The sequence below is a fragment of the Lepidochelys kempii genome, chromosome 7 (genome assembly GCF_965140285.1).
Source record: "Lepidochelys kempii isolate rLepKem1 chromosome 7, rLepKem1.hap1, whole genome shotgun sequence".
NCBI classification, from domain to species: domain Eukaryota; kingdom Metazoa; phylum Chordata; order Testudines; family Cheloniidae; genus Lepidochelys; species Lepidochelys kempii.
The window spans coordinates 46,541,419-46,555,966 of record NC_136386.1 but is presented as its reverse complement, the minus strand read 5'-3'; the positions used below and the strand labels follow the sequence as shown (position 1 = coordinate 46,555,966).

At 53.9% G+C, this 14,548-nt stretch overlaps 2 protein-coding genes across 4 annotated transcripts in view; one reads left to right on the top strand and one right to left on the bottom strand.

The window, feature by feature from the left end:
* Positions 1-14,548, bottom strand: part of ACY1 (aminoacylase 1) — a 451,002-nt gene that overhangs the window by 150,350 nt on the left and 286,104 nt on the right. The window lies entirely within an intron of this gene.
* On the top strand, positions 122-14,153 carry RRP9 (ribosomal RNA processing 9, U3 small nucleolar RNA binding protein). Of its 2 annotated transcripts, none has more exons than XM_073352511.2 (15): positions 122-287; positions 965-1,047; positions 1,993-2,111; positions 5,805-5,872; positions 6,937-6,978; positions 7,673-7,799; positions 8,630-8,754; positions 9,496-9,588; positions 9,905-10,005; positions 10,627-10,761; positions 11,546-11,608; positions 11,696-11,841; positions 12,813-12,892; positions 13,257-13,330; positions 13,955-14,153. In XM_073352511.2, the coding sequence occupies exons 1-15, from the start codon at positions 198-200 to the stop codon at positions 14,055-14,057; spliced, it is 1,449 nt and encodes a 482-aa protein (XP_073208612.2). In that variant the 5' UTR covers positions 122-197; the 3' UTR covers positions 14,058-14,153. The 2 variants fall into 2 exon arrangements, with proteins under 2 accessions (XP_073208612.2, XP_073208611.2); XM_073352510.2 differs by having other exon boundaries at positions 11,696-11,853.

Here is a 14,548-nt window from a genome sequence, read left to right as displayed (position 1 = left end):
GCACAATGCGGGAGGGAAGGGGCGTAGCCCTAGAAGGAACGTAAGTGCGGAGGGACGGACCTGGGAGTAATTCCAACCAATGGAGAGGAGCTGAGGGCGAGGCCGGAGTGGCTCTGCCCAATGGGAGGGATGCAGGGGTGGAACCAGAGCGCCATGTGCAGCGAGCGCTGAGCAGGGGTTGCGCCAAAGGCAGAAGCATGGCGGCGTCGGGAGCGAAGAAGAAGCAGCAGCAGCAGCAGCAGCAGCGAGCGGCCGCGGCGGGGGGAGCCGGGCACAGGCGGCGCAAGGTGGGGGCGAGGTCCCGGGGGTCGGACTAAGGAGCTGATGGGGGATGGGGGGCAGGCTGGTGGGAATGGGGGAGGGGGCTACCTGGGGGAAATCGGGGACTAGGGGAATGGAGGGGCTGGGTAGGGGGAATGGGCAGGCTGGGGAAAGTGGGGAACAGAGGGGCTAGGTAGGGGGAATGGGGCAAGCTAGGGAAAGTGGGGAACAGAGGAGCTGGGTAGGGAGAGTGGGGGAGGAGGCTGGCTGGGGGAAGCGGGGGACTAGGGAGCTGTGTAGGGGGAATGGGGCTGGCTGGGGAAAGTGGAGGACCAGGGGGCTGGGTGGGGGGGATCGAGGGCTGGAGGGGTTGGGTAGGGGAAATGGGGTGGAAGGCTAGGGGGCGAAGGATGCTAGGGGAATGGAGGTGGGGGGGCAAAGATGCTGGGGGAAATGGGAGAGGAAGCAAAGATTCCCTAGGCTAGCTAAGGTAGTTGTCTATCGCTTTTCCTCTGCTTATTATGGGCTGGAGGTGATGGGACATTGTGGGGATCCTAGGGTGGTTGCAAGGAGTGGGCTTTCCCTGCCCATTGCCCCCCTCCCTCCAAGTTATGAGAGGAGAGATGCAGTGGGCTGGTGTCCCCCTCCCCCTCAACCTTGTTGCTATAGCCAGGATGTGCTGAAAGAGGGTTTTGTTCTTGAGGTCCGTGATGCAGAGGAGAAATCCTGGCAGAAAGCTGGCTTGAAGCTGAATGAGGAGATCTCCAGCGACTCCGATACGGAGAGGTAATACACTAGCTCCCCTGTGGGTGTTGCCCCAAAGGGTCCCTCAGATAGCCACCCTGCAGAGCAGAACCCAGGAGACATCCCTACCTGTGCCCACCCCTCCTCCCACTCCAAGATGTCCAGACACTGTAGAGGTGAGGGCCATAGAAATACAGAGGGAGCTAGCGAAATCTTTCCTCCTGGGGTTCAGTGGGGGAGAAACAAGGTGGGACACTCACAGCTCTTCTTTTGTATGCTTTTCCTGAGATTGCTTTGCAACTTCCCACAATCAGGAGACAGTGGTTTCAGGGGCTAGTCCCAGACTCTGGAATGAACTCTCCCAGGAATTAAGGACCATCACTGCAGTGTGTATTTAAAAAAAAAAAAAAAAATTCCCAGACCACTCCACTGCACACACTTCTCCCTTTAGGAAGGGAGGAGAGAACAAGCATATGAAGATGTTACTCACTTTGCTCAGCTGGAAAGCGCTCAGATGCTACAGTGATGAGCATGGTGTAAGTATCTACATAGACTAGAATCTCTCCATGCTTCTATGCAGGCTGTTCCATCCTGTTCATTTGGATGGCATCTTGCAGAACTATAGTTAGTTACAGTTGCATGATGCACTTTGTTCCAAGCCAGACTTTCACAGTCCCTCTCACTTAAAGTGGTGGTGGCCACTGTTTCAGAAATGTGGGGCCTATACTAGGTGGTGGGGACCCTCTCCACTTAATGTTATTTCTTAGTTAATTACAAAGAACTTGCCCCTTTATACACTTCTAAATAAAAAAGTTGAGTGGAGCCTGTTTATGTACTTAAATGGCTGTGCATGACTGTCTCTCTGTACACAGACTTCAGTCCAAAAGCAGATTTTCTTGACTGGATATTAGATTACAAATGGGCTATAAAGTGAAGGGTGTTATGGCTGGAGGAACACACACACACACCCCCTCTCTTCCCCTGTAGCCCTACATTTGGTGGGAAGCGGAAGAAGGACAATGAGGCAGAAGAGGAGATTGAAGAGACCGCACAGGAAAAGAAGCTGAGATTAGCCAAACTTTACCTGGAGCAGCTTCGACAGCAGGGTGAGTATTCAACAGACTGGGTGCATGTGGCTGGGTAGTGCAGGGGATGCTATTGCGGAGCGAGGGCTCTAGGAGCTGTACCTCAGCCCCGCTGCTCTTCCTTACTGATTTGCGCACAGGAGTTGAGCCTCTTCCCTGCTACTCAGGCTTCAGTGCTGTAATGACTGGACTGCTTTTGCTTGATGAAATTTATTATTAAGTACAGACCCCAAAGAAGAGGCAGTCTAACCTCCTTGGGGACAATCTAAATAATTTAATGTATTTACTAGTATATAGAGAAGTATAAAATTAAGTGACAAAAATGCAGAGTCTCATACTTCTTGCCTGCTTGCTTACTTTCCTAAATGTGGCAATTCAGCAAATCAAATCAAATCTGCAGTTTGTCTTGACATGTAACAGTTGATGTGTTGGTTGTGTTCCAAGTAACTTGAAAGAAAAGCTCTGAAATGCTTTCTTCATCATCTGCATTGTTGTGTCCTGAAGCTCATTGTAAGTCATCTGCTATGTAAAATACTATCTTTCTTGGATAAAGTCTGCCATAGTTGCAGAATAAGCTGCTGGTCTCTGAGCGCATCACCTGAGGTGTCAGGCCTTGCCTAACCTGGGACAGGATTCTGCAATTCTCCCACACTTAGACTGGGTTACCATATCCTGTGAATCAAGCCCGGTTATCCTGCAGGTGTGATTGAGTTTGGCACCTGTGGTTCTTCCCTTTAGGATTCTGATCAGCGGTAATGTAAGATAGGTGACTTACCGCTGGAGTTCCCCCTTGCAGATTGGTGTGGCATAGCAGCTTTCTCCTCATCTTGCGCCCCCTGCTTACAGCTGGTCCAGCCCTGCAGTGGTCTCTTCTCATGACATGGCCCTCTGGTCAGGTCATGCTTTAGTCCCATGCATTTTGGGGTAACAGTGTCACAGGTACCAGAACTCTTCCACACTTCCCAGGGTTGATCCTCTGCAGGCTTTTCCCCCATCCCAGGCTCTACAGGGCCTTTCCTCTCTTATAGAAGGCTGCCTCCCCAGGCTTTCTCCCTGATGGTCTGGCTCCTCCCAGGCCACTGACCCTCAGGGCTTCTTTCCTAGAGTCTCTATTCTCCCTGGCCTGCTTTAAGGGTTCCCTTCTCCCCCCTGCCCTTGCCCTCCAGGAACATTTCCAGGACACAAGTTCCTTTCTGCAGGCTCCTCTGTGGTTCCTTTCCCAGAGAGTGGAAACTTCCAGCAACCCCTCTCCTGGGTCTCCTGCCAGATTTCTCTCCTTGAGAGGATTCCTGGACCACCTCCTAGTCTCCCCAGGCTCTAGTCCCACAGAGCAACTGCAAAGTTTCTCCCTCCAGCCCCCTTCTGCGTGGGACTTCCCTTCTTTTATAGCACCATTAGCTGGGCTTCATCTTCAGCTGGGTTAACTGGCCTTTCCCTGCCACAGTGACCCTCACAGTTGTGTATAGTGCCAAAACAGGCTCTTAAAACCACAATTTCTATGCTGCAGTAGGAACAAAATATTGGAGAGAGAGGATTATATAACAGAACAGTCTAGACACATCTGCCTTACCTAAAGGCTTACAATCCCCTGCTGTTAGCCTAGGCAGGCCTGACCTCTTCAGACAACCTACCGGGTGTCTGTCTCACTTCTTTTCCCCCCTCCCTTGAGAGAGGGTTCCTTTTTAACCCTCTGGCAGCTTTTTTACTCTGCTCCTGGGCTCTGACCCTTCTGGTCAACAGTCCTGTAGGCTCAGCAGGAGACAGAGCCAGAATCATCAAAGCACAAAGGCCTGGCATTGTCCTTAACAACTCTCTGGTGTTTGCGGAGTGCTGGCTTAGCTCTTCTTCCGCAGCTGGTTTTCCAGACTGCCCTGTTGATCTAAGTGGCTGGTCATACAGTAAGCACCCCAATAACCAGGCCAACATACAGAACTTCTAAGTTACAAAGCAGCTCCAAATCATCAGTCTGCATCCAAGATCTTGTCATCTTTCTACAGGTTTCAGAGTAGCAGCCGTGTTAGTCTGTATCCGTAAAAAGAAAAGGAGGACTTGTGGCACCTTAGAGGCGAACACATTTATTAGAGCATAAGCTTTTGTGAGCTACAGCTCGCTTCATCCGATGCCTGATGAAGTGAGCTGTAGCTCACAAAAGCTTATGCTCTAATAAATGTGTTCGCCTCTAAGGTGCCACATGTACTCCTCATCCTTCAACGTCTCATTGGGGAAGCACAAATAGGGAGACATTAAAGGATCTAAACTAGGTACGTACCAGGTTTAAAAGACTTGTAAGATCTGCTAGTGAGACTGTGTTGCTATTCATAGGCCAGAAAGAGACCACTGTGATCATGTACTCTGAGCTCCTGTATAACACAGGTCAGAGAACTGCCCTGAAATAATTCCTGTTTGAACAAGGGTGGATCTTTTCAAATACGCTTTATATTCCCCTTATATAGGATTTGTGGTGGATTTTCCGTCACTGGCACACTTGGTAAAACTGTTCAATGGTTAATTACCCTCACTGTGAAAAATGTACAGCATATCTCCAGTCTGAATTTGTCAGCCCCCTGTAACTTTATCCTTTGCATGTAATGGCAGTAAAAGACTTTTTTTTTTTTTTTTTAAACCAGGTTAAGGGTAAATCTAGATGGCTTGTACTTAACATGCTAGGAAAACAAGTCTAACTGTGCCTACTATAACAAGAGGGCAGTGTTACTACTGTAGCTTATTCTGGGGAATGCTTCAGAGGGAGTGTAGCAGTTAAATCAAGAGGCCTGGATTCTGACCTTGGATCTGCTGCCAACTTACTGTGAGATGTTGGGCAAGGCTGTCCCTTCTCCGCACATCCATTTCAATGCTTGTTAAAGTGGGGACAATACAGGAGCCATGGGCATGATGCAGTCCTAGCTTTCAGCTGCATTCACACTAAGCCCTGGCTCCGTCACCCGTTTTGTTGACAAAATCACCACCTAACCCAGCAGGGAACTGACCCAAAATAGGCCTTTGCAATGGCAGGAATATCCCGAGACGCTAGCAGCTTTAAGATTCCATTGCACTTAACAGCAAGCACATCATGTTTTCCCAAAAATTTCTGTGCAGTGCTAAAGGATGCATAGACTCTATAAGCTTGGCTCCTACAATGCCACACTTGTCATAAGAACCTCTGTAGACTGGAATGACCCAGTGAGGAAGCTTCAGGTGTGTCAGTCACACTTGCAGCACCACCTGTCCAGCCGTTTTAAAAATAATCCCCAGAAAAGGATATAAAACCTTTATGCGGCCAGATGAAGCCCTGAAGTATGCTCAGGAACTGCTTATAGCACGGGCACAGGGATAAACTCTGCCTTAAAGTGGTAATGCAAGGGCTAGAGTGCTTAAGTATCCACATGTTGATATGGGGGATGCGTGGTCTGCTGTTGGCCAGGAAACTACTGTAAATGAGACTGGGCCTGATGATCTGGGATCTAAGTCTGGAGCGGCAGGGCTGACCAGGCAGTCACTAAGGACCAGCTCCCCACTTATTTGCATAGTTAAAAGCCTGTGCTAACGTTGGGATGTGTAGTTCTTGGAGGGCCGTCTGCTGCTTGCTGCTCCTCTCGGAGAGGAAGCTCTGCTAATGCAGGAATGTTCATTGCTTCAGTCGTATGTCACGAGCCTTCTTGCTGTGCATGGCGAGCTCCATTCCCAATGTGCTGTCTGTGCTTGTCTCTTGGGCAGAGGAGGAAAAGGCAGAAGAGGCGGCCTTGGAAAAGGACTTGGTTGCTGGCCGACTGAAGGAAGATGTGGTGAGTAGGCTGCTTGGGGGAGAGGAGTCAGTGGATTCAGGGGCTGCTTGCTTGCTTGTTGACGTCTTCTCTTTTGAATCGCGCCTGCTTCTTCCCTCCTGATGCTCCTGGAGCCCTTGGGATTCTCTTTCCCCTCCTCCCCCCCACTTTCGGCCTGCCTTTGAGGACCTGTCTCATGGCTACAATCTCAGCAACTCCATGCATGGGAACCCTGGCCTCTGCTAAGCCAAGAGGTAAACACACCCATGGGCCTCTTTGCATATTCATGTTTAAACCATCAGTATTCTTAAGGTGCCCCTCACCTAGGTTGCCTAACAACACATGTATTAGCTTAGTGTTAATAAGTATTGGGAAGTACTGTTCATTTGAATGTATTCTACTCTCTCCGCAATTCTGTCCACCCTTGTCAAGCATCCCATAAAACTTTGCTTTCATAGAAGTAAACTTTTGCTTAGGAAGATAGGAAAACGGTCAGGATCAGGGCACAGGAGTGTTTTACTGTAGCAAGAGGTAGGGAGTAAAACTCTCAGGCTACTACTAGAAAGTCCCAAAGGAAAAAGCCAAGACCATGTTCTACCCTCTTGCAAACAGCAGAGGTGCGTTCACAGGCCTAGTACTTGGAGTGCATGCTCTCAAAACAAAAGAGGTAAAGGAGGTACAGCATAGTACCAGAAAAATAACATAGAAAGCTGATTGGTTAAATCCAGTTTCAGGTGATGTACACAGCACTTCTTGTAAATGGGTAGGATATAAAAAGATGGCTTTAGGTGAATTTAACACTTCATGAGAGCTTCCCAGAGCCAGGTTCAATATGATACTGTTCTTCCTGTCCTATGCTTTTTATTGGCTTTTAGCAACAATAATGACACAGATTATTTGGTTTTCTGGAATGTATTTTAGGCCAAACCAAAGCATGGTCAAGCAGTTGACTGTGCAACTTAACAACTTCGGTATCTAAATTGTCCTCATTCCACTTCTTATAAGGGCAGAATAGCCTCCACTATGCAGGGACTGAGTGCCTAGGCCTTTGCTGCTCATGTCTAACTGCCTTGTACTTTCAACAGCTTGAACAGAAGGGAAAACTGCAGCGACTGATCGCCAAAGATGTAAGTTTGCAAAGCTTTGCGTGAATTGCTCTGCTTCAGAGTTGGGTAGGGGCAGGAAGAGGTCGCTGGCAGCTCATTCTCCCTTGGAGGCATGGGGAGAGCAGGGGGTATCTCATTGTCATGTGATCCCTTTCTGGACTGGCTCAATCTCCTGGCTATCAGACCAACTGTTCTCACAATGCCGGAGCTTCGGACGAGCTTGCTCCTAGCTCAGTTGAAAATAACAGCATTTGCATGTTATGGCAAGGCGGCCCTGGACGAACCTGGGACTCTTGTGGATCCAGGTTTGCTCTGTGGGAGTGTGGCCTAATGGGTAGAGCACCGGACTGAATGGTGGGAGACCTGGGTTCAATTCTATGCCCTGCCACAGACTTCTTGGGTGACCTTGGGCAAGTCATGGGGCATGTCTGTGCCTTGGTTTCCTATCTGTAAAATGGGGATAATAGCATTGTCCTAGCACAGGGGTGTTGGTAGTGCTCCGTTATTGGTAATGGGTGCGTGGGGGGTATATAGTACCTTAAATATTTGAAAATCTTGGCCTTCTAAAGTTGGGTGCTGACAGCTAGATCTTCCTGGTGCTGCACTCTCACTGAAGTCCACGTGTGTCCTATCCCGGGGATAAAATAGCTCGCAACCCACACATGTTCTGTGGTGCCGGAGCACTTTGTTAATGAGGTGCTGTGTGTGTGAACAGTTGCAGCCTCCAGATACAGCAGCCATCCGAGTGCTGCGAGGTCACCAGCTGCCCATCACCTGCCTGGTCATCTCTCCAGATGACAAGTGCATCTTCTCAGCTGCCAAAGACTGCTCCATCATCAAATGTGAGTTTTCCCTAGGCCACCTCCCCTCTTAGTCCAATGGCTTGCAGGTTCCAGAATTTCCAAAGACCTTGTCTCCCATAACCTGGCTGTGCTCCATCTCCCGGCAGATGCCATGTTCGCACATCCTAGCTATGCAGGGCAGGCTGTCTGAGCGTGTCAATTTCTAGCTTTGCTTGTAGCCTCCTCCTCTGAAGGGAGATCTCTTGCTTTGTTACAAGCTAGAGTTTAGTGCTGGAGTAGCCCTGAGCCTGCAAGCAGGGATCTAAATCTTCAGAAGTGCCCACTAATTTGGGGGGGTTCCCCCATAGTTCTTGAGCGCTGAGCTCCAAACACCTACACCCCTCTTTTTTTCAGAAGTGCAATGCACACCCAGCTCCTGCTGCCTTTTGGAGCGGGAAGGGGGGGGGGAGAGAAGTGGGTGCTTAGACCTTAGAGGCCCAAACTGAGTTGACCCTCCTGAAAAAATGAGTCTGTCGTTAGCATTCACAGTGGGACAGAAGGCCGTGTTCGGTACGGCGTCAGCTCTGCCCTCTGGAAGTTTGCTTTGGAGCTGGTGCAGGGACTCCCCTGCACTGTTAGTTGTGATCCTCCCGCGCCTTGCTCTGAACAGCTGGGGATAGTTGGAATCTCCTGCCCCATTACCAAGGAGTCCTCATTAATGGAATGAGATGGGTGAGCTGGGACTGTCGGGTGTGCCTTGTGCGCTCTACTTCCTAACCCTCTGGGGAGGCGCTGGCCCTGTCTCGTGGCCCTTGGCTTGCCAAGAGGACACGCTGGCCGAGGCAGCCCTGCAGAATCAGGCAGGAGGTGACTGATGCAGTCTGCTGCAGGGGATGTGGAGAGCGGGAAGAAGTTGCACGTGATCCCTGGAGGGAAGAAGGGGACAGAGGCCCAGCACGTCGGCCACACAGCGCACATTCTTTCCATGGCCATCTCGTCGGATGGCAAATACCTGGTAAGGAGGAGTGGCCAGGCCCTACCCTCTCCCCGGCTGGCTGGCTGGCTCACCCTTGTTCTCGAGCCATGTGGTGAGAGGAGCCTCTTGTCAGTGAATTCTTGCTCGCTGTCCGTTTTCTGCTTCATTGCAAATGCTGAACCCCCTTTGATTCCCTGCCCCGCTGCCTGTTCTCCGTCCCGGCCCCCCCAGGTGCTGGGTGGGTGCCTCCCTCCAGAGAGGATACGGGAGCTGCAAACAGCACATCAGCTGTGAGTGCATGGTACGCGGCTTGTATGGTGAGACCTTGTTGTGGGAGCTCGCCCTGATAGAAGCAGGGTCCATCTCCACCCCGGTGGCGAAATGCTGGTGGCTGCTGTGCCACGATCGGGCCCATTCGCCAGACACCAGCGGCATGCACCTTATCACCGCTGCCTCTCTGCCCGGCTGGATCCTACCAGCCTTGGGCTCCAGCATTGGCTGTGGTGCTGATGGGACCGTCCCGAGAGGAGGTTTGCTCTGTATGCTCTCCAGGGGAAGACCGTGAGCTGGGAACAAAACCAAGGGGTGGCTAGCGGGAAATCCCACCTCCCATCTGGCTGAGACCTCTCCTGCTGGCCAGCTTTGCCTCTGAGTCTCTCTCTGGGCCTCTGAAATGGCAGCAGAACATAATAGCACAGGCACACAGCCCGCTGTGATGACACAGACCCAGGAAAGCTAGTTAAGGGCTGCTGGTGAGTGTGTCCGCTGTCTCCCTGCCAGGCCACAGGAGACAGGAACAGACTGATCATGATCTGGGAGGCTGTCACGTGCAAGCACCTGTATAAATTCACTGGCCATCGAGACGCTGTGACGGTGAGTGGCATTTGGGGAGGCAGGGGGGGAAGTAGCTCAGACACAACTAGGCGGCTTTGAGCGCCCAACCCTTCCATGCTGACTTGGGAAACATATGGAGGCTCTGCCTAAAAGTCAGGAAGCCCTTTCTCCATGGGAATCTTCTCCCCCCTTTGCCGAGTGCCTTTCCTCGGAGGTGCTCAGCTCGGGAAGGGTGGGAAATTTGGCTGCTTCCAGGACAGTCTTTCCCTAGGGTAGCCACCTTGGCAAATGCAGTTCTGGATCTGCATTAAAGCCACTCTTCCGTATTTAGCACCCGTCTCTCCCCCCCACGCAGGGCCTGTCGTTCCAGAAGGGCACTCACCAGCTGTACAGTGCCTCACACGATCGCTCCGTCAAAGTCTGGAACGTGGCAGAGAACGCCTACGTGGAAACGCTGTGAGGACCCACTTCTCCTTGCCGTGGGGCAGGAGAGCGAGGAAGGCTGAGGGGGTGCATGGGCAGCTGAGCTGGGAGGGTTATGTGGCTTTTGGGGTGACCCTGGAGATGGAAGACGGGGATTCCTGGGCAGGGGGCTCCAGCAGGCTTGGCCCAGCAATGCATTTGGCCCCCAAGCTGTCCTATGGTCTCTGCTCAAGCCTACCCTGCCCTACCAAGCAGCCTGTTCAGTTTGGTGGCAATCGTGGTCAGGCTCACCTGATCTGGAACCTCCTATTGCATCAGTAGCTGTGATGTGGCCGCAGCTCAGAAATCTCCTGAGGGCCTGAGTCATTCTTGCTGAGTGTGGTTACCTGAGAGAGATGTCCCCATGTCTTCTACCAGCTGTGTCCGGTGAGAGGCCAAGTATTCTGTGGGCGTGGAGGCCTTGTGGGCTGTAGCCACAAGCCCCCATCCAGGAGAACCAGTGATCGGCGTCGGCTGTGCAGTGATGGGAGGTGGTGACCCTCGCAGCTGAGAATGCAGAGCCTGGGTGGGAAGGGAGGTAGAAGGTGCCAGGCTGGGCCCCCTGGGTTACTGAGATTGGGACTCATCCTCTGCCCTGTTTGATCCCGACTCCAGGTTTGGGCACCAAGATGCGATCACGGGGCTGGACAGCCTGAGCCGGGAGTGCTGTGTCACGTCAGGCGGGCGAGACGGCACTGTCCGGGTCTGGAAGATCCCTGAGGAGTCTCAGCTTGTGTTCTACGGGCACCAGTAGGTGTGGGCAGCAGCCCCTGCAGAGGGTGGTGAGGGCTGCAGGGCGTCTGCTCTGCTTAACCCGCTTCACCTTCCATGGCAGCTCTTCTGCCAAAGCGTAATACCCATCCGGTGGCTGCCAGCAACTGCACTGCGAGCCCTGGTCTGCTCTACCTCGGCTCTGCAGCCCAGTGTCTTGTCAGAGGCCTCCTAGCACCTGCCTCTTGCGTGGTTATTGGCCACATCCATTGAGCTGGGGGTGGCGCATGCTACCTTGCCTAGTGCCTGCAGGAGTGATGCAGACGTGCTGGGTGGGGAATGCTGGCTGTCGGCCATCCACAGCACTGTACGGTGCATGGGACCGCTCCTCCCTGCAGCAGCTCCTGGAAGCAGCTCCAACCAAGCTCCCATATCACAGTGGTGCAGCGTGGAACTAGGCCAGCCAGGCTGAGCCACAGGGCAAGCAGCTCAGCCGGCAGGAGGCCTCGTCCAGAGTGTTCATGCCAGATCCCAGTCGGGGAGCAGTAAAAAGGGGAAATGTGCCCTCCTGGGAGGTGACCTAGGGAATACTCCCCTTCTAGAGGGCTGCCTGTTGCAGTGAGGGGCTGCCAGGGAGGCCTGTTCTGAAGCATGCTGAGCACCACCAGCCGTCTCCTTTGAGAGGTGGTGTTGGAAGTCCGGTCTGCGCTCAGCTCAAGTTCTGGGGCTACCCTTGCCTCTGGGGCTCTGGCACCCTGCAGGGTAACTTCCCAGGGGACCCACAGGCACAACTCGCTCTCCTCCTTCCCTCTACCCATCTTAGGGGCTCCATCGACTGCATCCAGCTGATCAACGAGGAGCACATGGTGTCCGGCGCGGATGATGGGTGAGTAACCCACAGGAGACGTGCTGGGGGTGCTGCAGGCCTGGGCTCTCGTGCGTAGCCTCATCCGCTCCACGTCTCTCACAATAGGTCGGTCGCCCTTTGGGGTCTTTCGAAGAAGAAGCCGCTCACGACAGTGAGGCAAGCGCATGGTAACCACGGCACCCAGGGCCTGGAGCAACCATACTGGATCTCCTCGGTGGCCACCCTGCTGAACAGTGACGTTGTAGCCACAGGTGCCTCGCGCTGTGAGACCCTCGCTTTTGCTGTTGCTTTGGGACTGGGGCGGGGAGGAAGGATGCAGTCCGTTTCAGGGCCCCAACAGCTGGGCGATCTCGGCTTCCTCCCCAGCTCTTATCCTCCCTGCAGCTTGGGCCAGCACTCTGTACAGCTGGGACAATGCCTGTCTCGTGGATGGGGCTGGGTTACTGTTTGCAGTGCTCTGAGGGGCCCAGACAGAAAGCGCCATGAATGGGTCATTCCTCAGGCTCCTAACTTCCCTCTTCTTCTGGAAACCTGGCTCTGCTTTCCTGGAACCCCGGGGAATTCACCCACAACTGGCCCTATGTTGCCCTCAGCTAGCCCAGGCCCTGCCACTCCTACAACTCCTACCCCAGCACTCTCAGGTTTGCCATCCTGGCTTAGAAACTAGCTGAGGAGTGGGGAAGTCCTGCTTCGATGGGAAGGGAGCGGTTTGGGGCAGGCTGGGAGGGGGAGGTGGGGCTTGGTTTGAACTTGGATCCATGTCATGTACAGTAAGTGACTGGCAAGCTCGGAGCAAGAGGTAACTGTGCCTGGGGTTGTGGGGACATTGGCTGGGCCTCTCCAGAGAGCCACAGCTTTGTGGCCAGGCTGTCCCGTGTGTCACTGGCAGGAGATTGCTGCGTCACTCTCCTCTCTGGTCCTGACTCACTCCTCCAGAGTGAGGATCCACCGCCGCCTAACCCCAGGCAGGATGGTGGTTCCCCTGGAATAGGCCAGCTTGCTGCTCCAGTTGCCCAGCCAGCAGCTTCAACTTCCTGTGCTTCGCGTTGGGTTGGTGGGGTGGAGGGAGGGGGAGCGGGGCTGTGTGGGGCGCCAGTTGTGGATGCCAGCAGGGCCGTGGTCTGAGGGAGACCATGCTAGCTTGCAACGGCGCCGAGCGTGGCCCGGGGGAGGTGTGGGGCCTGACTGCCCGAGGCCCTCACATTCTGCTCTGTGACCGCAGGCTCGCACAGCGCCAGTGTGCGGCTGTGGAAGTGCGGCGAGGGATTCCGAAGGCTGGAGCCGCTCTTCGATATCCCCCTGGTAAGGAAGGGGCGCGGGCGGGAAGGCTCCCTCTCGGCAGGCAAGGCACACAGGAGCAAACGCTTGGGGCTGAGCAGAGATGGGAATTTCCCTCTTCTCTTCCAGCTGGGTTCCCCTTCCCCAAACAAGCCCGCTGTACAGGCTGGGGTGAGGGGGTGCAGGTTTGGCTGGAGTCCGGAATAAACCCAGAGGGGCTCCCTCCCATCTGGTGTGTGAAGCCAGTGAATTGCTGAGAGATTAAATCCCTTCTTGGCCTGATCAAAGTTGCATTGCCCTAATGGGAGCCCTGCACTCGAGTGTCCCCGCAGGCTAATAGCTCTCCAGCCTGCAGTACTGCCCTTATGCCTTTTCCTCTCTCTCTCAGATCGGCTTTGTCAACAGCTTGAAGTTCTCGAATGCCGGGGATTTCCTGGTTGTTGGGATCGGACAGGAACACAGGTACCGGCCTCGCTGCTAGCTAAAGGCTATGTGTGGTGTCCAGGGGCTCTGGCCCAAGCCCCAGCCCCAGCCAGACCTCTCCCAGCCGTTAGGGTCATCAGTCTGGAAAAGCTGGTGATGGGATGGAGCCTGTGCTGGGGGCTTGGGAAAAAGCCAACATTTGGCATTAGACTCTGTCTTCAGCTGGGATGAAGGGTCTATTAAATGCTAGGGAGGGGCAGCTTTTGGGGTGAAGCATGTGAGGAGTGGGCTGTCTAGGAGGGGAGGGCAGAAAATGGCACTAACCTTCCTAAAAGCCTGGCTGGCACTGGTATGAAACTCCTGCTGCCATTGCTCCAGGACAGCCTTACCCGTGACTCGCTTTCTCCTGTGGGAAATGGAGACAAAACTTCCCCTCCTGTAGGCCAGAGAGGGTGCATCCCTGGTGCTGGGAGACTGGATCTCTGCAGAACACTCCAAGAGCCCCTAGGAGGCGCTAGAGCGGCATGGAGCACCGAGTGCCTGCACCAGCACCCTCGGAGGAGGGAGCTCGACTTGGCATCAGGCGGCTCATTCAGCCTCCCTCCAGCTTTCTTGCTGGGGCATGGGGGAACCGAAAGCTCAGCGTCTCTCTCTCGTGTTCAGGTTGGGCCGCTGGTGGCGAATCAGAGAAGCCAAGAACAGCATCTGCGTCGTCCCGCTGCAGAGGTCGGCGGCTGGCCGCGCGCAGCCAGCTGATGGCTCCTAGCCCTGCTCCCCTCTTGCATGCGGTCGTGGCTCTGCTAGAGCTTGGTGAGACTCTCGAGTTAAAACTTCCCATTAAAAGCAACCCCCCTGCGTAAAACCCTGCTGTCTGCATTGGCCTGGCTACGGCTTGGATGCTTTGTCAGGAGTGAAAGCAGAGGCGAGGACGTCCTCTCTGGGGCCAGTTGCAGGCTGGGCACCAGAGGAAAGGGAGGGGCCACCTATGAAATGAAGAAAAGCCCAGCCCCCCTCACTCAGCAGTCAGAGCTGCGTGGCAGGGGGGAGGATCTTCGGGACAAACTTACTCCTGCCCCCAAAAGGCTAGCGGCAGAACCTGTCCCAAAGGTGTGAGCAGCTGAGACCTGGCTTTTGCAGGGGAGGGGATGGGTTGGGGGGGGAAATGGACATGCAGACTAAGCCATGGCAGCCCCAGTCTGTCTCCCTCCCTTCTCAAGAACAGGCCAGAGCCACTCACTCAAATGGCCCATGACCTTC

Bases quoted from the DNA above. Each gene is read 5' to 3' on its own strand.
- RRP9 (XM_073352510.2), top strand. From the start codon at position 198: ATGGCGGCGTCGGGAGCGAAGAAGAAGCAGCAGCAGCAGCAGCAGCAG. The intron at 8,755-9,495 runs GTAAGGAGGAGT...TCTCCCTGCCAG, and splicing joins CGTCGGATGGCAAATACCTG to GCCACAGGAGACAGGAACAG. The intron at 13,331-13,954 runs GTACCGGCCTCG...TCTCGTGTTCAG, and splicing joins GGGATCGGACAGGAACACAG to GTTGGGCCGCTGGTGGCGAA.